The sequence below is a fragment of the Cibotium barometz genome, chromosome 4 (genome assembly GCF_041138505.1).
Source record: "Cibotium barometz isolate CiBa-2024 chromosome 4, ASM4113850v1, whole genome shotgun sequence".
Classification (NCBI taxonomy): Eukaryota; Viridiplantae; Streptophyta; class Polypodiopsida; order Cyatheales; family Cibotiaceae; genus Cibotium; species Cibotium barometz.
The window spans coordinates 65,850,313-65,875,860 of record NC_141049.1 but is presented as its reverse complement, the minus strand read 5'-3'; the positions used below and the strand labels follow the sequence as shown (position 1 = coordinate 65,875,860).

The 25,548-nt window shown below is 42.6% G+C and overlaps 1 protein-coding gene across 1 annotated transcript; it reads left to right on the top strand.

Annotated features, from left to right (window-relative positions):
• The first annotated feature begins 14,086 nt into the window (after positions 1-14,086).
• Positions 14,087-17,650, top strand: LOC147639524 (pentatricopeptide repeat-containing protein At4g13650-like). Its single transcript, XM_086792240.1, has one exon. It carries the CDS (start codon positions 14,284-14,286, stop codon positions 16,594-16,596), a length of 2,313 nt encoding a protein of 770 aa, XP_086648366.1. The 5' UTR covers positions 14,087-14,283; the 3' UTR covers positions 16,597-17,650.
• Positions 17,651-25,548: the final 7,898 nt, after the last annotated feature.

Below are 25,548 nucleotides of genomic sequence, written 5' to 3'. Positions count from 1 at the left end.
GAAACAGGAGAGAGGAGAGATGAAATATCTCATTATTTGAGAGTTTAAATCTCCACCACACATGTGAAATAGGCGCCTCCTTCATGAGGGAAATTCCCCCACACTGAGGTATCAAAAATGCATCATTTTCTCTAAATATCTCTTCTTTTTATTTATCTCCTCCCTACATTTGGATTAATCTAATTGGCCCCTCAGAACCTTAATCTAAAATTTTTAGAAAATCTGGACCCTTAAGCTAAGGCCTTTTAAACAGATCATAATTTATTTCTAATGCACCTTCTGAATTTCTTTTTGAACTTCTGTTTCAGGGGAATTTGTTTGATAAGAAGAGATATTTTTCCATCCAAAAATATCTAAAATTTGAATAACCTCTCTCTAAAGTATTTTCTCTCTCTAAGCCAAAATAGGTAGAAACAAGATCTGTTAATATTCTGACAAGGGGAATGATTACAGGGGGAGAGATTGGATATCTTGAGGGGATGGGGGAGGAATCTTACAACGTGGCCAAGGTGGTGGCCGAATAGGTAATCAGAATTATGGTCAGCAGCAGCAGCAATATTCCCAGGATTCACAACAACAACAACACACAGGTGGAAGAGGCCAGCTTAGAGGCAGAGGGAATCAAAGAGGTCGTGGTAATGGGCAAGGACAGCATAATGATACACGAGGCTATTTTTATTGTGGTAAGCTTGGACATGTGTAGACAGATTGCTGTAAGAAGTAGAGTGACATGCGAAATGGAAAAGTGCAACAAAATAACTATGCATCCTCTAGCAGAAATTATAATGAGGATAATGACAAGTGGTTTGTTATGCAAAATGTAGTTAATGTTATGTCTGGAAATGATGCAGCAGTATGTAAGGATGATGAATGGTATGTTGATTCAGGTGCTTCAAACCACATTACAAGTCATGGTGAGTGGTTTAAGGAAATGAAGAGTATTGAAAGACCAGGTTTTGTTGAAACAGGGGATGACACTGCTCGTCCGATTGCCCATGTTGGAGATGTGCCATTGTCTATATGCAGGATAGTAAGGTGAAGTACCTTGCAAATGTTCTTCATGTTTCGAACATTACAAAGAATCTGGTTTCAGTTGGCCAGATGATTAAGCAGGGTTTGCAGGTCCGATTGTTTAACCCTGATGGATGTTATGTAGAAGACTTTGATAAGTGTAGGTTGGTTACAAAAGGCAACAAAGTGGGCAGAATGTTTACATTGAATGTACATATGCCTAAAGTGAGTACTGCAATTTTTACAAATGATTCAGGAGTTGTTGCAGATATAGAGATTTGGAATAAGAGAATTGGGGATGTAAATGTGCAAAGAATGAAGTTTATGCAAACTAAAGAAATTGTGAGAGAGGGCTGCCTAAGTTTAAAGTTGAAGGTATGCAGAAAGTATGTGAAGCATGTCAATTCAGAAAGCAAACAAAGCATGTATTTCCACATGATAGAAATGTGAGCAGGAATGTACTAGATGTTGTGCATAGTCAAATGTATGGGGTCCTATGAAAGATTATGTATATGGGTGGTTGTAGGTACTACGTAACATTCGTTGATGACCACACGAGGAAAGTGTGGGTGTATTTCATGAAGGAGAAGAGTGAAGTTTTCACTCATTTTCAGGATTTTAAAGTGATGGTTGAAAATCAGACAGAAAAGCATGTGAAGTGCGTAAGGCCAGATGGAGGGGGATGATGCTTCTCCAATGAGTTCTCTTTGAATTCTTGCAAAAGAATGGCATTTAGACACTATTTACATGTAGATACACTCCACAGCAAAATGGAGTTGCTGAGTGGAAAAACAGGCACATTATAGAGAGAGCACGAGCATTGATGGCAAAGAAGAATATGCCGCGTAGCAATTGGGTTGAGGCTATCAACAATTTATATCATGAACAAGACTCCTACTATAGCCATACATGATGTAACGCCAGAGGAGAAGTTTACTGGCAAGAAACCTGATTTATCTCACTAGAAAGTTTTTGATGTATTGCATGTGCATGTGCATGTGCTAGATGAGTTGTGTACTAAGCTGGATCCAAAGGTAGAAAAATGTGTGTTTATTAGGTATTTCCTTGAGCAAAAGGGATATAGATGCTATAATCCTGCTACATGTGAATTGAGGGTAAGCAAGGATGTTGTATTTAATGAGATGAGTAGCAGGTATGCTACTCAAAAAGATGTTGTTGGGGGTGATGTAAGTAGAAACGTGGTTTTGCATAATGCAAGTCAGCAATCACAGTCATTGAGTGGACCAAGAGAGTCCTCATCTAGTGGTTCTATTGATAGACCATGGAGTGGCAGGCCGTATCATAATACCAGTCCTAGAAATGTAGTTGGTACATCACATAAAGGCAAAGAGAAAGTGGTGAGCCCCTTGGTATGCCTGATATTTCTGTAGGGCATTCTTGTTGATGGAGAGTCTAGTGGCTCGGAGATGAGCCTTGATGAGGAGCTTGGGATTCCAACAATGAGGACACCCACGTGGTCTGAAAAAGGCTATGGAAGCCATGAATGCAAAGTTACGAAGATCTGGAAGAGTTAAAAACCCTGTGCAGAGGTTGACTTATGATGGTTATGTGGCACATCACTATGCTTATATGGCAAAAGTTGTGCAGGTTGTAGAACCCACATGTTTTGATGAGGCTATTGGAAATGTGTGTTGGGAGAAAGCTATGGATGAGGAGATGGATGCATTGTACGGAAATGAGACTTGGGATTTGGTGCCATTGGCTGAAGGCAAGAAAGCTATTGGTTGTAAGTGGGTGTATAAAGTGAAACATAACAGTGATAGTAGCATAAGTAGGTACAAGGCTAGATTGGTAGCCAAAGGATATGCACAGACACATGGCATTGATTATGAGGAGATATTTGCCTCAGTTGCAAAGATGGAAACTATGAGAGTTGTGACTGTGGTAGCTGCAGCTAAAGGCTAGTTTTTACATCAGATGGATATAAAAAATGTGTTCTTGCATGGCGACTTGCAAGAAGAACTGTATATGGATCAGCCACCTGGTTTTGAGGATACAAGTCACCTAGAGTATGTATGTAAGCTTCATAAGGCTTTGTATGGGCTGAAGCAAGCTCCACGAGCATGTCATGACAAGATTGTTGAGTATCTTGTCACTACTGGGTTTTATATGGCAGATGCAGATCACTCTTTGTATGTGCGCAAGAGTGATAAGGGTATTGTGATCATCACCATATATGCAGATGATCTTATTGTTGGGGGTGACAACTTGGATGAGATTGAGCATGTGAAAAGTCTTCTCAAAAGGAAGTTTGAGATAAGGCCTATAGTAACAATAGAGTCGTACTTTCATTCTCTTATTTTAGTAAGTGCTCTTTCTAATATTCTTTTTAATTTTTATTGTTAGTCAGATTTTTAGTATGTGTAGAGGTGCTATATTGTTGTACATGTTGGTGCAAGCTATATTGTTATAGATTACCTTTTTCCAACAGGCTCTCTCCTGATATGGACATGAAATTGTTGGGGAGGAGCAAAATGTGGGGGTAAAAGTAATGATATTTGCATAAGTCTCCCCTCCTTAATTCCTATTTTACCTTAACCTCGTAAAAGGTATTGTAGGTTTTTCATAACCATCCCTTCAAACTTTGCTCCATCAGTTCTTGTTAGCTAGGAGTGCCCTTTGTTACTTGTTGTGCAACATATCAATTTTCAACTTTAATGGCAGTAAAGGGCTTTCACAAGACCAAATAGAGCTTATGGGTTCTCCCTTATAGATGAGAAATGGATTTGATACTTGTGGCAAGGAAATTTGTACTCGCATAGTGGGGGTCATTCTAGGGAAACTAATGGGGTTGAGGCTTGGATAGCCAACAATGGTTTTGTAACATTTTGTGATATAGAACCTTTCCCATCATTCACCGTATCTCGTGTGATAGGGTTTCTCTTTATTTGGGTGTTCGTGGTGGTAAAGGTTCTTCTACAATATTTTTCCCTTTATTTGAACTTGAGCCATTGAAGCCTTTGTCCATCATTGAGGAGTTGTGAATTTGTAAGCAGCAGCAGTGAGGTTAATGGTACACATTTATGTTTTGGTATCCAAATACAATGGTTACCCTCATAGTAGCCTTGAGCTTTCAATAAGCATTTTGGTATCCATTTTGGGGTAATCTGTAATTTGGACTTTCGACACCGATTATTATGTTGAGGCCTTTGTTGCTTTGTTGGTTGAGGTGGTATAGATGGAGAAATCTTAGGAACCAATTTCAAGGTAGATTTGGGTTGCCACTTTTTAGCTCGTCATATATGTTTGTCCTTCTAACATGGAGGTGTTTGACGTGTAGAGGTAAAAGAATCAAGAGATCCTTGAACATTGGAAAATGAAGTGGAGGGGGTCTGTTTAACTTTGGTTGATGTTGAAGCTTGCTCCTCATTGCGATTCTTAACAAGAGTGACAGGTGGTAGGGGTTTATGAGTAGAATGTTTAGCCATGGCTTAACCCACAAAGACACGCCCCATTGTGACCAGTCCATCATACATCTAGTAGCCTTCATCCATATGCGACCAAGTATTACTGGTTCAGGTAATGTTTGTCTCCCACCAGGAAGTCTCCTTGCTTGTTGCCATCACAATATGTCTTTATTTGAAGTAGCCCAAGAACCTTTTTGTTCTTACCATTGATACCTTTCACCTTCAAAGGGGTGTCTACAAGTTGAGGTTTTCCCAACTGGCTCCATGCATTGAAGGAAATTAAATCATGAATAGCTCCCATGTCAAGTAATGCAATGCAGAGCACTTTACCATAAGGGCTAGGAAATTGAATGGGCATTCGTAGAGGTGCTATGTGCTCCTCTATTTCTCCTTTAACTTCTCCCACAAAGGCTTGTGCGGATCCAAGGATAGCTTCTTTGTGTTGTTGCTATTGGATTTTCCTTTCTTTAGCTTCTTGTCGAGCTTGAGCTTTTCTATAGTTCCGCTTTTTCCTTGGCTATTTTCTTATAGTGTGCGACCTGCAAGGCTTTCTCGGTAATAGGACCATAATACTTTTTGAATTTAATACCATTAAGGAAGCCAATAGTTTAAACCCCGTCAAGGGTTTCAATATGCATCATGCCTTGAGGTGTTATTTCATAGACTCAAAATGGTCCTTTTCAGTATACTTTAGCTTCTTCTTTCATACATAAGTACAAGGTCTCACTTTTTTATTTCCTTATCCTTGAGATTATTATCAAACCATTTTTTTCTTTGATCCTTTTTTATTAACATGTTATGTACAGAAATTTATCTTTCTTCCTCTAATTGATCTTCCTCTAATTGATCGAGAATGAATAGCCGGTTGGCCACATGTTACCCTCAAGTCTCTCAGTCACTACTACCCTTAAGCTAGGTATCATGAATTTCTAGGACATTACCGCCTCAACCTCATATACCATCATAAATGGTATGCAACCAATTGTAACTTTGTAAGAGGTCCGGTAAGACCATAGAGCTGTTGTGAGCTTGAATTCCCAATGATTGTGTCGAGCTTCAATCATTTTTGTTAATATGGAAATGAGGACTTTGTTGGTGCTCTCAGTTTGACCATTTGCTTGCTGGCTAGTATGGAGTAGACTTGCGGTGTGAGATTAGATGTTGGATTATGTCATTTATAAAATGTTTCCCTTAGTCGCTCACTAGCTCGAAAGGACAACCAAAGCGGGTAATGATATTCTCATAAAGAAACGTAGTTGTTGCCATAGCATCCACTTTTGTTGAAGCTCTTGCTTTGGCCCATTTTGTGACATAATCCATAGTTATTAAAATATACCTAGCTTGGGTGCTACATGCAACCGGACTGATGGATCCCATAAAATCAATAACCATTTCATAAAAGGTTCTAAAACTTTAATAGGGTGCAAGGGCATCGTGTCCTTATTTTGTGGTTTCGCACATCGTTGGCACTCGTCACATCCTTTGACAAATAGTGTATAATATTTGAAGAGCATGGGCCACCAATAATCCGATTAGAGTATTTTTCTTGCAGTACTATTTGTTGAAAAGTGCCCACCAGTTGGTGTGCTTGTTTGATGATGTATAATTATTCATCCTCCCTAGGGGGTAACATCTCAATATGTCATCCTTACCTCTTTGATAAAGAGTTCCTGTAATCAATTGGTAAAGGTTCTCCTACTTTAAGCAATGTCCTTGCTAGATTTTTCCTTAGCTTCTTTACTTGTGGAAAATAATTAGCCAAAAAGTTAACAATTTTCTCACTCCACTCTGGTATAGCCTCAACTTTCAACAGTGTAGGGTTAGGTAGATCATCATCTATTCTAGTTGGTGCTTCACCATTAGGTGCATGAGATAGATGATTAACCATGACAACAAGCCTATGACATGTTAAAGCAAGATTTGGCTAGCACTCCCATACTACGAGTGCCAAACTGGGATGTTATCTTCCATGTGCATATTGATCCTTCTAGCTTTGCAATTGGATGCATCCTAGCCCAACTAGGTGAACATAAACTAGACTACCCTATAATACCAGTCAATAGTTATGTGAGGCTATTATGAATTATACCACCACAGAACATGAAGGTTTAGGAATGGTATATGTCATGAAGAAATTCTCACATTACCTTCTAGCTAAAAAAATTGTTTTCTATGTTGATCATCAAGCCTTGCTATACCTTGTCAATAAACCTTGATCCGAATCACTAGTGGTTGTTGATTCTTCTCGTATTTGATTTCGTAGTGGTAGTACGGCCTAGCAAAAAACATGGCATTCTTCTATCCACTTGAACATGATGAGAAGCTTGTACAAGGGACATGCAATCTCGGCATAGAAGAGGATGAATTTCCTGTAGTAGCCTTCATGTCTCATAAACCTTTAGATTCCCTTGTAGTTTGTTAGCGGGGGTAATTCCAAAATAATTTTGATTTTACTTTCATATGTAGAAATCCCTTTTTTGGACACTATATGTCCTAAGATGATTCCGTATTTAACCTAGAATTGGCATTTGAATGGGTGTAGAGATAGGTGATAAAGTCTACATCATTTAAATATCTTTTGTAGACTCTCCTTCCACGAATGAATGCACAAATCATCTAAGAAAGCTTCAAGAAATATCCTTAGAAAATCTTCAAAGCCAGTGTTCATAAACCGTTGGAATGTGGCTGGTGCATTTGTGAAGTCAAATGGCATAACTCCATAAGCGTTAACTCTATGTCCTGTAACAAAAGCAGTTTTCACTTAATCCTTCAGTAGAGCAATGAACATTTGATTATATCCTGAATGCCCATCTAAGAAGCTCTATGCTTCTTTGCCAGCCACTCATTCAAGTATATGTTCTGAATACGACAAGGGGTAATGATCTCGTGTTGTTACTGCATTGACCTTTTGAGATCAACTATCACACATACTTGCAATTTTCCATTCTTTTTAGGCACAACCATAATGGGTGACACCGAGTTAAAATGTTCAATCTCATAGATGAATCCACATTCGATGAGTTTGTCTATCTCTTATTTAACAATTTTAGCATATTTTAGATTCATTGGATAAGGTCGTTGATGGAAAGGTTTAACATTTGGTACCATGGGAATTGTGTGCTGTTGCACAACCTCAGCAGGTACTCTCTTCATATCATGGTAAGTCTATTCCTTATATTCTTTGAGAAGATCAATGAGTTCAGATTCCTAATTTGAAGTGAGGTCTTTTGCTATAAAGATTAGCTTAGGGTCTTCCTCAGGTTCAGCCAAGGCTACTTCTTTTACTTTAGCCGGACGATCATAGGCTCCTTTTGCCTCACTTTGTTTTCGTGTGGAATTCTCAAACATTAACTTGTAGTACCCAATTGTAAAAGATTTATAGCGCTCCTGGGAGAGGGCACAAGTGAGGTATTGGCTCCTGATTTTCTTCAGCTGCCTTAGCTACAGCTTCTGCCTCTGCCTCCGCCTCCTTTTGGGCCACCTCTTTGTTCTTCTTTTGCCTAGCAGAATGATTAAGCTTTGGTTCATCAATGACATCAATTTTGGATATCAACTCAATGGAGAAGGGTAGAAATACATAAATTTTTGTAATTCCTCTCCTCAATTGTCAATAAACTTGCAATGTGCATCAAATGCACCAACACATTGTAGCCATTGCGTAGTAGTTGTCCTCTCTTACAACCTTCTATGCTGATTGGCTGTATAGCATCTATGTCCACCATTTTTGGAGATGCTCCTTGGTATTTTAAAGAACTTCACCCCTTTCTTTAGATTAGGACTCAATATCAGATTCAGAGCTACTCCCTGTAGTGTTCGTTTCACTTTCCATTGTTTCTCTTAATGTTGCGAGCTATGTTTTACTTGTAGTAGTTGAAAAGATGCAGGGGAGAAGAGATCTTGAGCTCTTGCAAGCACACACACACTCATACAAACCCTAGAAGAGAACACACAAGCTGAGAGGCTGAAAATTCTTCTTCTTCTTCACACAACAAAAGAGGTCTACTAAGAAGATAAAGTCACTAACACACATAATAGAGTATATACAAGCGGTCCATAATGTGAACACACTAAGTAGAGTGGGTAGGTGTGGACTGGTTGATGTAGTCCAACTGTAGAATCTTTGGGGCGAAGATATGTCGGTGTCAGCTACCAAACCCGCCAGTGATGTAAATGTCAAAGGATGCCTCATGAGTGACGCTCATGTTGAGCTTGACATCTCAACACTCCCCCTCAAGCTCAACTCCAGCTCATGAACTCCAAGAAAATCTCAAAATTTACGGAGCTTCTCAGCTCCCAAGGTCTTTGTGAAGATGTTAGTGACTTGATCCTGTGTGCTGACGTAGGCCAAGTCAATGTCACCTACCAAGACTCTCTCCTTGATAAAATGGTAATGTATCTCAATGTATTTCATCTGCACATGGAGAACTGGGTTCTTGGCCAACTGTATACTGCTAAGATTGCCACAATATATGACAACCTTTCTCTCGACATGCAACCCCAAATCAGCAAGTAGCTTGCGTAACCAAGCTACCTCACATGCTGCCACCACATCTCCTCTGTATTGTTCCTCTGTACTCAACAAGGCAATTGTGGGCTACTTCTTGCTGCTCTATGTCACATCAGCACAGTCTCCCTAATGAAAACATAAATCCACTAGTAGATCTCCTGTATGAGATGCTACTTGCCCAATCTACATCTGTGTACCCATATAGCTCTAATGGTACACCTGCTACATAAAATAATGCATAATCAACAGTGGCCCTTAAATACCAAAGTGTGCATCGCACATTATCAAAATATGGTTTGCACGTAACCTACATAAACTGGCTCTCTAAGCCAAGAATGTAACTCATCTGGCCTGCTGAGGATCGTGGCATAGATCAAACTCCCCACAGATCAAACTGGCCTGCTGAGGATCGTGGGGCATAGATCAAACTCCCCACAATCTTCGTGTATCCCACACATTGACCTACCACAACGATTCCTCAAATCTGACACATGGAGCTGATTTACACTGATTTGTAGGTGCCTTTTTTCTAGATCAAATCGTAGATCTACACTTCCACAGATGGAATTAACCTAATTCTTCTCAACCCCAAGGGTTTTCAAGGGTGCTCTACACGCCTATGATCTCAGATTTGCGCAATTCATCAAGGAGAAGTGGCATCAAGCTCTGGATCAAATCTGCAAGTGACTTTGGTAAAACAGAGATTAAGCATTCAATATTTGGTCAGATATTATGTTTTTGGGCTTGATCCTCTACTAGACTAACTGCTATTGATGCCCTGAAAAGGATTTGAGCTCATTTGAACTCTAAGGACCAGATCTGGCCTCGCTGTAGACTCTGTTTTCTACACACAAAACAGGGGGATTAATCCATTAATTAGTGATTAATTGGTACTAATCACTAAATTTTGGTGCAACTGATGGTTAAAACTTACTATATTAGGTATCTGATATAGATATCTATCACTTTAGATTGCAATTTGAAGTTGGTTTGATGTCCCAACCATCCAGTACAAAACCAACTATCCTTGGCTTTATGCAATTTTTGGTGTATTCATGCTTGTAAACTTGTTGTAATCATCATTAAACACCAAATTGGAGTTGTAAAAGGGTAGACATTTCCCTTGAATCTTGAATTGAATCAAGAGGTAAGACCCCCTTCACATTGCACAAGAAGTAGCTAAATTCAACAGGGGGAGCAATTCCATACATGGGCAAACCAAAACCATGTATTTGCTCATGAGGAAGAATCTATGGGGGCTAGTTGAGGGAAGAGATGAGTTTCCAGAGGAGCATGGAAAGGATGAGCGGAAGAGCAGAAATGAGAAAGCATTAGGACTCATTGCACTTAGCTTAAATAATGAAACCATTCACCACATTGCGGGGATACAACAAGCTAAAGATGCATGGGATGAACTTAACAAATTATTTGGCACTCAAGCAAAGAATTCAAAGATAAATCTGCTAATGCAATTCTACAAACTTGACATTAAGGAAAGTGAACCTCTAACCACACACTTGAACAAATATAAAAGCATCAAACAACACCTTGCAGCAGTGGAAAGAAAGTAGAAGATGATGAGGCACTAGCAGTGCTTATAAAGAGTGTGGACAAGGGAGAGTATGAGAACATTGTGGCAACCTTAAAGAATGTACCAGATTTGAAGTTGCATGAGATAGAAGGAGCTCTACTAAAACAAGAGAACAAGGTCAAAGAGAACAAAGGATTGGACCCAAAAACTGTAGAGGAGAAAACATTCTACACCCGAGGAGGCCTCGCTCGCACGAGAATGAGGACGAGGAAGAGGCAGGGGAGGAGGAAGGACCTTCACTTGCCACAATTTTGGGAAGCCAGGACACATGGCTAGAGCCTGCTACTACAGCAAACCAAATGAATAAGGATCAGCATCGGCAAACTTCATGGAGACTCCTAAGGAAGAGGAGTTAGAACATCTTCTATGAGAGAGAAAGAGAGAAACCCCACAACCCGATGTAACCTGCCCCAATAGAGTAAAACTACCTCTGAGCCACAGATGATGTAGGCCATGTGGTAGATATATGTGTGAGCACTTTAGTCAAAGTTACGGGCACTTGTAGTAGCCTTGGACAAATAGAGAGAGAGTGTCAAGGACTATGAGTTAGGGACTTGAGGCACTGGTCGTGGGCTACCAAGTAAGAGGGAAACTTGGTATAGGGTCCAGGTGTGCTAGAATTATTCACTTGAGGGGAGGTGTTGAAATATGCAAGTGAATGGGTGTGTGCAGGAACAAGCCCTTAGCTAGAGATTGTAAAAGGGAGTCCATAATTGAGTGGGTAGCAGTGAAAAGGTGAGAAGAATCTACTGGATGAGAGAATCAACGGTAGCATGAGTGAATATAGGGGTGTGGAAAGATTCTAGGAAAAGGTGCCCCCAGATGTAGTGGGGAGTGAGTGCTTGGCACCTTATGGATGTAAAAGCTATAAATTGAGGCATTGGCCTAATGAGAATTTGCTAGTTTTTGAGTATCCATGCCTAAATTATGCTATTAGATTAATTGTGTACTAATCTTGCTTTAATCACTCTCTAATTGCTTGCTAATCATGTTGATTCTTGCATTTGATCCACCATAGCCCTTCACATTGCTGCAAATTCAACTATGGATAGGGTCTAGGCTTATGTCTATGGATCTGGTCGAAGTAGAAAATGGATACACTACTAGAAAGTGAGTGGCAAGGTGGACCTTAATAAGCAGGTGCTTTCAAAACAAAATCAGAATTTGTTTGAAAACTTAGAAAAATTGGGTAACATAAGAAATTAGACTCTAGGAAACGATGGAGTCAATCCAAAAGTGTAGAGGCTGTCTGCTTCATGATTGAGGAGTAAGATGTTGGTGTGTTGTTGTACGTGTTATACATAGAGCCAATCATCGCCAATCACCTCTTACTTGTTGTGAGAATCATGAAAGGACATGTGCAGGAAGAATCATATGCACCTCAAGGTGTAAGTATTTTCTCGTAGATGCGAGGTGTATGCTATTAGTTAGCCAGACACTAGGCCATTGCGTATGATGCCCCCAAGTGGAACTCTCTACCCAATACATGTAGATGTCATTACCATACCTTAGGAAGGCATAAATTTATAGTATATAGGGGGTGGGGGTCCTCACCCATTAGCCCAGTTGGGTGAGGAACTCAGGCGCGCTATATCATCACAATCACAGATTGCGCAAGGCCATGTGCTCACATGCCGAATTATTTCTTCATCAAAAGGAGAAAGTAGTAGGGCCAGTGCCATTACTCATGCACTCCTCCACCTCCCCCCATCCTTTCTCTATCAAAAAGGGGCAAGTAGTAGGGGTGGGTGTCATTGCTCATGCACTCCTCCACCTCCCCCATCCTTTTAATTCATCAGTGGCTCCCTTTTTTTATGTTACAAAGCATTATAAATGTTGATGCACTATTTTCTTCTTACTAACTTTCCCAACTCACTAGATTTGTTAGAACACTCTTTCTCCCCTCTCTCATGTGCTTAATCAACTCCTCCAACAATTTCCAATTATGCTCTATCATAAAAATGGATGTAAATAATATTTGGAAGTCATGGCAAAGGCAGAGATATTTTCACACATGAAAATGAATGAAATCTGCCATCCTCTATCAAAAGTTTATTAAAAAATTTTCAAGAGTGCTCTTCTTTTGGCCTCTTTACTGCATTCTTGTATGGTCGAGTATAATGTTAGAGAACTTCTTTTTGGCCTCTTTATTGCATTCTTATATGGTCGAGTATAATGTTAGAGAACTATTAGAAAAAGCATTGGAATCATTAAATTATTCTCTTTGAACAGAACTTCTTAACATTGAACCTAAAATAACCCTTGAATCTTACATTAAATGTTATTGCTACTTCCAAGCACAATTGGGGAAAGATAGATTTGCATTAACCTAGAACCAATTCAAATTTTGTAAAATCCTTCTCAAAATGGTAGAATAGGGGAAAACATATTTTAAAAATTCCACTTTTTTATTATATTCGAGTGAAAACATGTTTAAAAAAATGTTTGTTTGAAATTGAATTTTCATTTTTAGCCCGTGGGGGTGAAAAGGATTCGTGTAAGGTTCGATAAAAAAGTATATGGTGAAAAGGACTCATGTAAGGTTCGCTAAAAAGCATGGGTGATGAGCTTAGGTGAATTGGTATAGCCTATTGGCTCTCAAGTAGAGAGCCCAATTTTGAACCATGCCTCTAAACAAATTTAATACCTAGCCTTCACAAGAAAAAGAAAAAGGCTTGATAAAAGTAGGTTTATGAACACTTCTTCCAAGGCTTGTAAGAGATGGGGCTAAATTATGTTCTTTAATGTCCAAGTTCCCCTCTCTCTTTCACACTAAATGCGGTACTTAACCATGTTAAATGGGTCAACTCTTCTCACACACAAATCTTTTTGTGAGTTAAGATCCCCTCCCCCCCCTCTCCTAGCAACCCCCTTTTTTTCTCTATTTTCATTTCTTTGAAATATATTTTATTGTTAAAAGCTTCATAGGCCAACTTTGGAGTATGAATTTATTTAAAAAAAACTAATAGGGGAAATAATTATTTATATGCAAAACGAAAAGGCTAGTTTGAAGTTTTCTCGTGTTTCAAGTTTTTGTAAAACCATTGTTCTATTACTTTACTGTACAAAGAGAAACATCGTCAATAACTCACAAGAACTAAAAACAGTGGAAAAACAAGTCTAGATGTATCTCATCTAGTTGTCGGAGCTGAAAGCAGTCATATAAGGATTGTCGCAATGATTGACAAAAGTGGTAATACTTGTCAATCGAGGGTGCCTGGAAAGCCAATCGATTACATAATCCAAAGTGACAAGAGCGCCCAAAATCTTGTCCATTCCAAAAATGGAGCCATTTCTGCTAGCCTCCTCTCATATCTACCAAAGATCCAGAAGTTCTTGGATAAATGTGTACCAGGAAATCTGGCAGTCAAACGCACATAAAAACTATGCATGAAATCTTGGGTATCAATAGAGGGCCATATCAAGTGCTGGATGGTCTCATTAGAGGATGAACACCTTTGCCAAAGTTGTCTCAATTGGGCAACATTTTTGCCAAAGTTGTATCAACAGGGAGTACTCTCCACGTTGTTTTGGTGCTTTTCCATATTTTCTGTAAAGTTTGTTTCCACACATACACACGCATTACTGGAAACAACTGGTTTGCAACGTGAGGCAAAGTCCAGCTAGAAGCCGCAGCCGCCTGCAAAATCGCCCTGAAATGGAAGGGCTTTAGTCTCTAATCGGAAGCGCGTGTGCACTGCAGCAATGTAGCGAAAGGGGAGGCACTCCCTTCGTCAGAAGAAGGGATGCCGCCCCTGCCTTCGGCTGATGACTTTGTTTGCATCCTGCACAAGTGCAGAAAGGGGCGAAACCTAGCATACGCTCTGCGCTTGTATGCCCACATGCGCCAAAGTGGGCTAGAAGCTCATGCATCACTGGGGAACTATCTCATCTCGATGTTGGTGGAAGTTGGAAGCATGGGCGATGCCCAGCAGATTTTTGACAGACTTGTGCATCGGACTGAGAATTCGTGGAACGCCCTTATCACAGGTTATATTCAATGCGGGGAGTCACATTATGCTCTCATCCTGTACCAGAAAATGCAAGAGAAGGATTCTCTACATCCTAGTCCGTATACTTTTGTGGCCTTACTGAAGGCTTGTATTAAGCTGAAAGACCTTGAAAGGGGTGGCCAATTACATGCTGAGATTGCCAGAAAGGGATTGCTCGAGAAAGATGTTTTTGTTGGCAGCACCTTGGTTGATATGTATGCAAAATGTGGCTCCCTTGCAAAAGCACAAGAAGTATTTGACAAGCTCCCACTTCGAGATGTAGTCTCATGGACTGCACTAATCGTAGGATATGCAGAACATGGGCGTGGTAAGGAAGCACTTAACTGTTTCAAACAGATGCAACATGAGGGCATCTCCCCAGATGCTGTCACTTTAACTTGCAGCTTGAAAGCTTGTGGCAGCTTAGGAGCTGCAGATAAGGGTCAAGAAATACATGCTGGGATTGCTAGAAAAGGTTTGGAGAGAGTCCTTGTTATTGGAAATACCTTGGTTGATATGTATGCCAAATGTGGCTTGCTTGCAGAAGCACAGGAAGTATTTGACAAGCTTCCAGTTCGAGATGTGGTTTCATGGACTGCATTGATTGCAGGATATGCAGAGCATGGGCCTGGGAAGGAAGCACTCAACTGTTTTGAACAGATGCAACGTGAGAGCATCTCTGCGGATGCTATCACCTTTGTTTGCAGCTTGAAAGCTTGTGGTAGCGTAGGAGCTAGAGACATGGGCCATGAAATACATGCTGAGATTGCCAAGAAAAGATTAGAGAAAGACGTTCTTGTTGGCAGCACCTTGGTTGACATGTATGCAAAATGTGGCTCGCTTGCAGAAGCACAGAACGTGTTTGGCAAGCTTCTAGTTAGAAGTGCTGTCTCATGGACTGCCCTACTCACAGGATATTTGGAGTATGGGCTTTGTCAGGAAGCACTCAACTGTTTCGAACAGATGCAACACGAAGGTGTCTCTCCAGATGCTGTCACGTTTGTTTGCAGCCTGAAAGCTTGTGGTAGCCTAGGAGCCACAGACAAGGGCCAAGAAATACACGCTGAGATTTCTAGGAAAGGGTTGGAAAGAGACATTCTTGTAGGAAACACGCTGGTGGACATGTACGCAAAATGTGGCCTGCTTGCAAAAGCACAGGAAGTGTTTGACAAGCTTCCAGTTCGAGATTTGGTCTCATGGAATGCACAAATTGCAGGATATGCTGAACATGGGCATGGGAAGGAAGCACTTGACTGTTTCAAACAGATGCAACATGAAGGCATCTCTCCGGATGATGTCACGTTTGTTTGCAGCTTGAAAGCTTGTGGTAGCATAGGAGCCACAGACAAGGGCCGAGAAATACATGCTGAGGTTGCGAGAAAAGGGTTGGAAAGACACCTCTTTGTTGGCAACACCTTGGTTGATATGTATACCAAATGTGGCTCACTTGTTGAAGCACAAGAAGTATTTGATAAGCTTCTAGTTCGAGATGATGTCTCTTGGAATGCTCTAATCACAGGGTATGCACAGCTTGGAGAAAGTGAAAATGTTTTTCACTTCTTTGATAGAATGACAGGAGAAGGTATAAAGCCAAATCTGGTCACATTTATGAATGTTCTCAATGCATGTAGTCATACTGGTCTAGTGGATAAGGGCCAGATGTACTTTGAAGCCATGAACAAGGACTATGGCCTTATCCCAACTATGGAGCACCACATTTGCATGGTTGATCTACTTGTCCGTGCAGGCCACGTAGACAAAGCGGTAGCAATGATCAAGAAAATGCCATACCTTCCTGGTGTTGTGGTATGGCATATTGTACTGGGGGCTTGTCAAAAGTGGGGCAATATGGAGCTTGGAAGACAGGCCTTTGAACATGCAATGCGATTAGATGAAAAGGACGCCGCAGCTTATGTTAGTATGTCTAACATCTATGCAAATGCCGATATGCAGGAAGATGCGAGCAAGGTTGAGGCAATGAGAGTGGAAAAACAATCATGTAGGAACGAGGACATAGTTAGCAGAGTGATGCCCACAGAATTGTGCATTCCTTCTTGGCTGTCATAAAACAAAAATATCTATGCAAAGAAATCTTTTGCTGAAAATGACAAAGGGAGGGCACACGCTAGGTTTTGTATTGGATCTCCGGCAGCAATTTTAACAATGCAGATAATGAATAATGATGTGTTATGTAGACATACTGAGAAAGTTGGCTATCGCAAATGCCATAATTAGTACACCCAAGGGGACACCCCTACTTGTTGCTGAAAATTTCCGCGTTCGTAATGATTGCCATTTGGTTAAGGCATCTATGTGAAGGATATAGGAGTAAAAAATACCTGTTGGAGATACAAACTGTCTCCATATTTTTCAGAAAGATAAGTGTGCTCAAAGGACACTATTGTTGATGGCAGTGCAACTGCAGTAGCCAATTTTCCCTTCAATGTGTAATCTTTGATACCAGAATCATGGAGAGAAGCCAAGGTGTACTAAGACGAGGTGGATGAAAGTGAGTTCGATCATGGGTTGGTTTGTGAGGATTCAAAATCATATGTATGTAAGTTGGTGAAGCGTTTCTGGCCTCGGAGATTGGTGAAGACGACTTGCAAGACATAGAAGCCAAGCTTTCTGCAGCAAGCAGCAGGGATTATGGCACCATCAGAAGTCTGAGAAACTCCCAGCAAAGCTGATAAAAAATCCTGCCAGATCTTTATTACAAAAACCAGAGGCTGCCCATATGGATCAGAGATGGCTGCCAGAATCACTTTAATTTAAAGCGCGCATGTATATGATACATTGTATCCTATGCCCCAGCGTGCTGTAAGAAACAGACATACCATCTACATGTATTTAGAGTGTATGATGCATTGTATCCTATGCCCCAAGCTTGCTGATGAGATATTAGCAGCCCTAAGGAGGATTACCTTCAACCTGTTCACCATCGCACTCATACACGAGAGCTCTTCGATTTTCTTCTGAAGATCACGAGTATCCTTGTTGCTGTTTGAATTGACTCAGACCATGCTATGCCAGTGGATATGGATAGTGGCAGCAGGGTTAATGGGATAAGGTGAATGGGACTTTCATTTCAACCTATCATTATATAAAAAAATGTTTTGCATCTGGTTTTTGGGATATTGTGCAGGAAAGAAGAAAATGATAATCTGCATATTGAGGATTTCTTTCTTCGAGGATTAGAAAAAGGTCTGTCTTTGGGTATGACGACCATGTGGATCTTTTATTTCCTTTTTTTCTCCCCTTGAGTAGATTCTTCAATAGATGCAGTTTTTTCCTCCACTCGTAGGCGCCAGGTGAGTGGCCACCTGTAGATGGTATTTTTCCGTGGTCAAGGCCACGGACCAAGCGTGCACCAGCGGGGATTCGAACTTATGAACCCCCCCATCAAGAGTCACAAACCCACACCACTGCACTGCCACCCCATTGGTACGACCATGTAGATCTAGTTGAGTCTTTGATAGACTCGACTATTCCTAAATTTCACAAGAATGCAGGTTTGTTCATTGAAATCCCTGCATGATTTGTTCTAAAACTCAAAAAATTGCATTGTGCTCATAGGTTGGGATGCAACAGCTGCCAACCTGCAGATCCCTTTTCCCCAAAACTGCCGGCTTCTTGCTGAAGGCAGCGGAAGTAGTATTTGACTTAGCACCAAGAGCTAGTATTGAGCATGTTATGGGATCCCTCTCACAGCAGCGGTACAACAAAAAGCGCTAAGCAAGGGGGGTGTCATTTAGCATACCAACTTCTTGATATACTAAGCAAGACCAATGTTCACTAAAACCAAAAAGGCCTACACGATGATAGCATTAGAAACCCTCTGTGTAATGATCAGTGAACAAAAGTTTTGTTATTACTTGAAAATCTCTTTATGTTCTATTGTTGGCATAGAACTTTTTGTCCGGTACGTATTGCATTTTTTTCATGATCTGTACAATTACCTAATGATCTAGAAAACCAGTCAGAAAGCCCCATTTTGAGGAAACCAAAGATGCAGGTAGAAGGGGAGGCTGAAACCCCGACATACAGGCACAGGTACACACTAGAGAGGATATATCAAGGATAGATGCCAATGGCATCCCTGTGATTTTTACATTGATGAAACCTGACAGAAGAAGTTTCCCAGAAGAAAAAGGCAACACAATAGGAAGTATGTCAGGCCCCAAGCAACCCCATTTCTGCCAAGGTTCAGTAACAGCGGTATTGGGTGGGGGTCAAACACAGATCAGCGAGATTCAGATGAGTGGGGGGACCAAATAGACAGAAGCACCCCCCAAATCAGAGGGACTTGTCCAGCTCCAGGTGCATCAGACAGTAGAGCTCAGACCGACTCCAGAGCAATCTTAGTTGGAGTATATTCAATCCGGCCTCTGCACCAGCCGAGCCAGCTGCCTGACCAAGATAATGTAACATGCAGAAGCTTCGGAGAAGAATGGTAACCTCAATACTCAGAAATCAGCACTCTTTTTGCGACGGAATTAACGCACAAACTGAATGAAGATGTGCAGAAAAATAGAGAGAGAGAGAGAGAGAGAGAGAGAGAGAGAGAGAGAGAGAGGACACAGTATTGGGTCCCAAATACCCTCTGTAGGGCCCCCACCACAGATGGTGTATTTGCTTTATTAGAATGATGTAAATCTGAAAGAAAATACAGAAATCCTTGACCTTTCTTGGCTGGAAATTCCCTGCCCTTGACCTGCAGTCCTTCACCCCTTTGCTTAGCACCTTCTTGGCTTGTCTAGCCTCTTTATGCTTGAGCTCTTGGTGAGAAATGAGATGAGATTATGGGCTCACCCTTTTATACTACTCCTACAAGAGCAGTCGGCCAATTCTAAACCAGGTGGCCAGCAATAAATGTTCCCACGACTGAATTTCCAGCATTTAATGCTGAAAATAATCACATAAAATGCTGCGTTTTTTTCCTAACTGGTTGGGCATCATGCGCCTGCTTCTGTATGGCTGGACAATGGTTTTGCAAACCTCTTGAGGGCTGGGCAGCCTGTATGGGCTGCCCCATACCTGCCCTACAGCCACACGAAGGCTGCATCTCCTGAAATCTGCCTTTAGCTTGCCCCTAGGGCTGTCCTACAGTCCCTCCATGGCTGGTGAGTTCAGCCAGGGCCTTCCTGGCCCTCATGGGGGTGGTTCCACACTATCCCCATGCCCACACAAAGACCCGGGGTAGCCCTATGGGCTGGCCCCTTGTTCTAAACGCAAACCCTTACTAACTACTCAGTGATCTGGCATCCGGTACCATACCAGATACACAGAATCACTGACATCATTCCAGAGGGAGACTCACAGCGCGGACTGGCACTGTTTCATGTGCAGGACCCTGATCTTAGACTCCTATGCAGGACAATGCACACCTGATCTTAGACTCCTGTGCAGGACAATGCACATCTGACCTCGAACAACTGAGATGGATCCCTGGTTGACTCATCCCGGACTGGGCTCACATGGGACCAGTTCACCATCCCAGGTCAGGTCCTGCACCTTCTGTACAGATATGTCTACGTGGCATCCAAGTGTGGGATGCACGTGACATCCCCTTCTGCTTAACTTGACGGAAGCTGCATAGCCTCCAAATAATCCGTCAATAACGCCGGATAGTCTTTGAAAAACTCTTTGTCGAGCCGTATCGCTTCATGGGTCCCTCGGTCTTGAAACTTCGTGAGGAACTGTCGTAGTCTTCGGCCTGAGCCATGCTTGAAACGGTGCAGAAGGATCTGTTCTGGAACCATAACTTCTGCTTCATCAACAATATCTGGTTGCGCTTCGTCTTTGACCTCTGAAGGGATAGGACCTGCATATGGCTTTAACCAACTGACGTGAAACACATCGTGCATAGTCCAACTCGGAGGTAGCTTTAACTCCATAGACACCTCATTAATCTTTTTCCTGATGGGAAAATGTCCGAAGCTCCTGAAAGACAACTTTGGGCATCGCTTGCCCACCTATTTCAATCTTTGCTTCATAATCCGAAGATAAACCCAATCCCCTTCCGAAAACTTCATATCCCTTCGGTCTTTATTGGCCTGTCGAGTGTAGGCCTCTTGCGCTTTAGCCAATCTGTCTTTTATTGACTCTAAAATCTCCTGGTAAGACTCCGTCACTCTGTTCGCATCAGGTACTGAAGACGAGGCCCTGGTCAACAATGACTGGAAAGGTCTTCCAAATGATGCCTCATATGGAGTCCTGCCAATAGCTGAAAAAAAAGAATCATTCAAAACAGCTTGAACTAAAGGCAAATATGATTCCCACTTACCTTGCTGATCGTGGACATAACACTTCAGCACATCAAAGGCCAACTGGTTGTATATCTCTGTCTGGCCGTCCGTCTGTGGGTGGAATGCACTGGAAAAATTCAACTTAGTACCAAAGTTATCAAACAATGCCCTCCAAAAATGACTGGTAAACTTGACATCTCGGTCTGACACTATGGTCCTAGGAATCCCGCCAATCGGGTACCAATGCCGAATGAACAACTGGGCAACATCCCCGGCGGTCACATTGGCCCTGTAAGGAATAAGTATAACAAATTTGCTAAATCTATCAACAATAGTTAAGCACTGCGTATTACGCTTACTCGGATTGGGAGACAGATTCGTGACAAAGTCCATGGAAATGTCTTGGAAATGACCCTCAGGAATTGGCAAGGGCTGTAACAACCCTATCTTCTTTCCACGAGGAGCTTTCACCTTTTGACAAATATCACAGTGTTGTACATATGTAAACACATCACGCCTCATCTTTGGCCAATAGTATTGCCGTTCCAATTTCTCTAGAGTCGAATTCATGTCCCTATGACCACCTGTAATGGCGTCGTGGGCATCATGGAGAAGAGCTGCCCTGAACGACTTCATGACACACAGTCGGCCTTTGTAGAAAAGCCAACCATCGCGTATCAGAAAGTGGCATGGTCCTCTGGCATCCAATGCCTGTTCCCACTGTGTACCGAATTCCTCGGAATCCGCGTACGTGTGCTTCATGTCATCTAGTCCTATACCAACAAGATCAAGTCTAGTGGTCTGAATCGTAGTCACCTGTCCCATCCTGCACAAAGCATCGGCCGCTGGATTGGCCTTTCCTGGAAGGTACTCAATCATACCACCGAATTGTTGGAATATCTGACTCCACTGGTGTTGTCGATCACTCCACTGTGCACTTGGCATTGTCTGAATCCAGCGGAAATGCTTGATGGTCAGTGCGAACCTAAGTCACGGCCATACAAAAAATGGTTCCAATGTTTCAAGGCCTGTATAACTGCTAGGAGTTCACGATCATAGACTGAGTAGTTTCTCTCTGCGGGCAATAACTTACGAGACATGTAAGCTACTGGATGACCATTCTGTTGCAATACACATCCAATTGCGATGTTACTCGCATCGGTGATCACCTGAAATGGTTCGTCCCACGAGGCAAGTGTTAAAAAAGGCGCTTTTGATAAAGCCACTTTGAGGTTCTGGAATGCCTCCAACGCTCGTGGAGTCATTCGAATCTTTTGCCTTCTTGTCTTCACTCCCTTTAGCAGTTCGGTGAGATCTGCCGAGAGGTCAGAAAACTTGTCGATGTGGATGGAGTATGCCTGGCATATACCCACAAAGGATCTAATGTCATAGGCTGTCTGAGGTACTTCCCAGTTGACAATCTCGGCCACTTTAGCCGGATCAAGTCGAATGCCTTCAGCACTTATTATGTATCCCAAATAATGCACCTGGAACAGATAAAATTCTGACTTCTTTTCATTGACGTAGAGCTCGTTGCTTTCTAGCAACCTAAGGACTTTCTCCACATCAACGTCATGCTGCTCAACCGTAGCTGAAAATACCAGTATGTCATCCAAAAATATGAACACACTTTCCAATCAAATCCCGGAAAACACGCATCATCATGCGGTTAGATGTAGCTGGGGCGTTCGTCAAGCCAAATGGCATGACCACAAATTCATAGTGGGCCCATTCTGTACGGAAGGCTGTCTTGGGGATGTCCCCCTCCACAATCCGCACCTGGTGGTACCCACTCTTTAAATCCAGTTTCGAGAACACCTTTGCTCCATTCAGCCTCTCGAGAATATAGTCAATTCGAGGCATCGGGAATCTGCTCTTGATAGTCAACTTGTTGAGTGCACGATAATCGACACACAAACGGGAAGACCCATCTTTCTTCTTGACAAATAAGATCGGTGCTGCAAATGGCAACACGCTGGGGGCGTATGGAGCCAGATTGCAACAATTCTTGGAGTTGGCGGTCCAACTCCGATTCCATTGCCTTGGAAAGGCGATACGGAAACTTGCTCGGGGGTTCCGAGCCTGGGAGGAGGTCAATCTTGTGGTCCTCCGGTCTGGACGGAGGGAGCTGGGGAGGGAGGCTGTCCCGAAGAAAAATCTTCTGGAACTTTTCATGGAGAACCGAGTACTTCTCGGAAGCACTGGCCACCGTCTGGGCTGTCTGGATATAAATCATCGCACACTGTGCGCCTTTCCTGATTGCTCGCTTAGCCTACAAGTGGCTTATGAGCGGAAAGTTCGGAATTCCTGGCTCACACTTAATGGTCACCGGGGCGTTTGACACATTCCGATTGATCTGGAACGTGTGCTTGACATCAGGAAGAAACTTGTGAAACCACTGAATACCCAAAATTATGTCTGCTCCTACAAGAGGGGCAACCATAAAATCACACACAAACTCTATGCCCTGAATAACTAACTTAGCACCTAGAGCTTCATACTTGACGCTCGTTGTCATGCCTGTGCTAAAACCCTCAACCTGTTTGTCCACCGAAGTCAGCTCGAAACGGGCACGCCTAGCGGCCTGTTCCGTGACCACATCCTCCGTGTTGCCACTGTCAAACAAGAAAACGACTCTCTGGCCACCTATGTAGCCAAAGGACTTGAGCAATTCGTTGCGCTCAATACTCCTAGTCATGGGCATCCTTCTGCTTATCTTCGAGCTCCTGGCTAATAATTGCTCCAAATAAAGCACCGGGGTTTGAAGAACTAGGGCTAGCCGCTGGGGTCTGTGTGGGAGCTGAGCTCACCACGGAAGCTGTGGAGGCGGCGGCGGCGGGCTTTGGAGGCTTCTTCGGACAATCCCGAGAAGTATGTCATTTTGTATGACAAAAGAAACATCTACCCTCCTTCTTGTACTGAGAAAGCTCCTCAGCACTTAACTTGTCTTGCCTGCCTCCGCTTTCTGGTCTGGAGTAAGCTTAGACGCATTGTTCGAGTTCTTGGAGCCAGAGGCTCCCGGGCTCTGTCCTTGGGAAGACCCCGTCTGGTTCTAGCCTTTGCCTCCCGAGGCGGTAGCCCTAGGAGAAGCCGGCTGGGAAGTCTTGGGCTTGCCACCATTATGTTTCATTTCTGCACTCTGCGCAAGCGAGAGTGCGTCTTCAAAGGTAGCTGGCCTAAACATACACACCTCCCATTGGATTTGCGTGTCAAGGCCATACAAAAACTGCCCTTTCTTGTCCGTATCAGATAAGCCTAATTGCAGACATAAAGTCAAAATTATATTGGCAAACCGAAGGACTGGTTGCGCGTTTTGACGCGCTCCCCTGAACTCGTATTCAAGTCGCTCAAGGTAGTGGGGCGGTAGAAACCATTGCTTAAGGTCGCGGACGAACTCGTCCCACACATAAGCTGCCATACCTACTCTGGTGTGGGCATGAGCCCACTGAGTCCACCAAGGAATGGCCTCAACTTCCAAGTACCAAACTGGCTAAGATCACTCTGTCAGTATCTGTTTTTCTAATTGCGGCAAAGTAAGCTTCAAACTGATGCAACCATGAATAAAGAGTTGTGGGGTCGAGTTTACCATTATACTTACTGAAGTTCATTTTCTCGGGAAAATGATTCGAGGGCGCCGCCGGCGTCAATCTGGCGTCCAAAGCTTTGAGGTAACGCTTGTGTTCCACACGTCGCATGGCTTCGTCTTCTCGTTGTCGGATCTCCAATGCACGCATCTGCAACTCGAGCAAAGAGCTCGGCTGCGGTTGTGACCCCGCAAAAGGGTCCCTATGTCGAGGATCTGGAATCTGGGATACGGAAGGAGAGGGAGGAGGAGATGGAAAACGTGACGCTGGAGAACGGGTATGCTCTTCCAGAGCCAAGATCTGCGCCTTCTACTCGTCCAACTTGGTTGTCTGTTCTACGATTGCTCGCATCATCTGTTGGAACATGTCTGTAACACTCAAGCCAGGTGCCCTAGTTGGGTTGCCTGGTGCACTCTGGTCCCATGGTTCTTGGTCTCTCTCATCGTCGAAGCTCGCCATAGTAGGAAAATGCATTTCCTTTCCGGAACACAATATGACCATCCACTATCTGTGTGGGAGACGCTCGGAGGCTTCCGGAGGCTGAAAACCAACCGTCCTTCGAGGGACAGGAGTCACTCCGAAAGGGGTAGTCCACCGGCGTCTAAAAACCAACCACATGAGCAAGAAAAAATTCTGGTTTCTTTGCTGAATCTTTGCAATTGAAGTAGGCTCTGATACCACTGTAACATGCGGAAGCTTCAGAGAAGAATCGGTAACTTCAATACTCAGAAATCAGCACTCTTTTTGCGATGGAATTAACGCACAAATTGAATGAAGATGTGCAGAAAAAGAGAGAGAGAGAGAGAGAGAGAGAGATGGAGAGGACACAGTATTGGGTCCCAAATACCCTCTATAGGGACCCCACCACGGATGGTGTATTTGCTTTATTAGAATGATGTAAATCTGAAAGAAAATACAGAAATCCTTGACCTTTCTTGGCTGGAAATTCCCTGCCCTTGACCTGCAGTCCTTCACCCCTTTGCTTAGCACCTTCTTGGCTTGTCTAGCCTCTTTATGCTTGAGCTCTTGGTGAGAAATGAGATGAGATTATGGGATTGTGGGCTCACCCTTTTATACTACTCCTACAAGAGCAGTCAACCAGTTCTAAACCAGGCGGCCAGCAATAAATATTCCCACGACTGAATTTCCAGCATTTAATGCTGAAAATAATCACATAAAATGTTGCA

Excerpts from the sequence above, each read along its gene's own strand:
- LOC147639524 (XM_086792240.1), top strand. The coding sequence starts at position 14,284 with ATGCCGCCCCTGCCTTCGGCTGATGACTTTGTTTGCATCCTGCACAAG.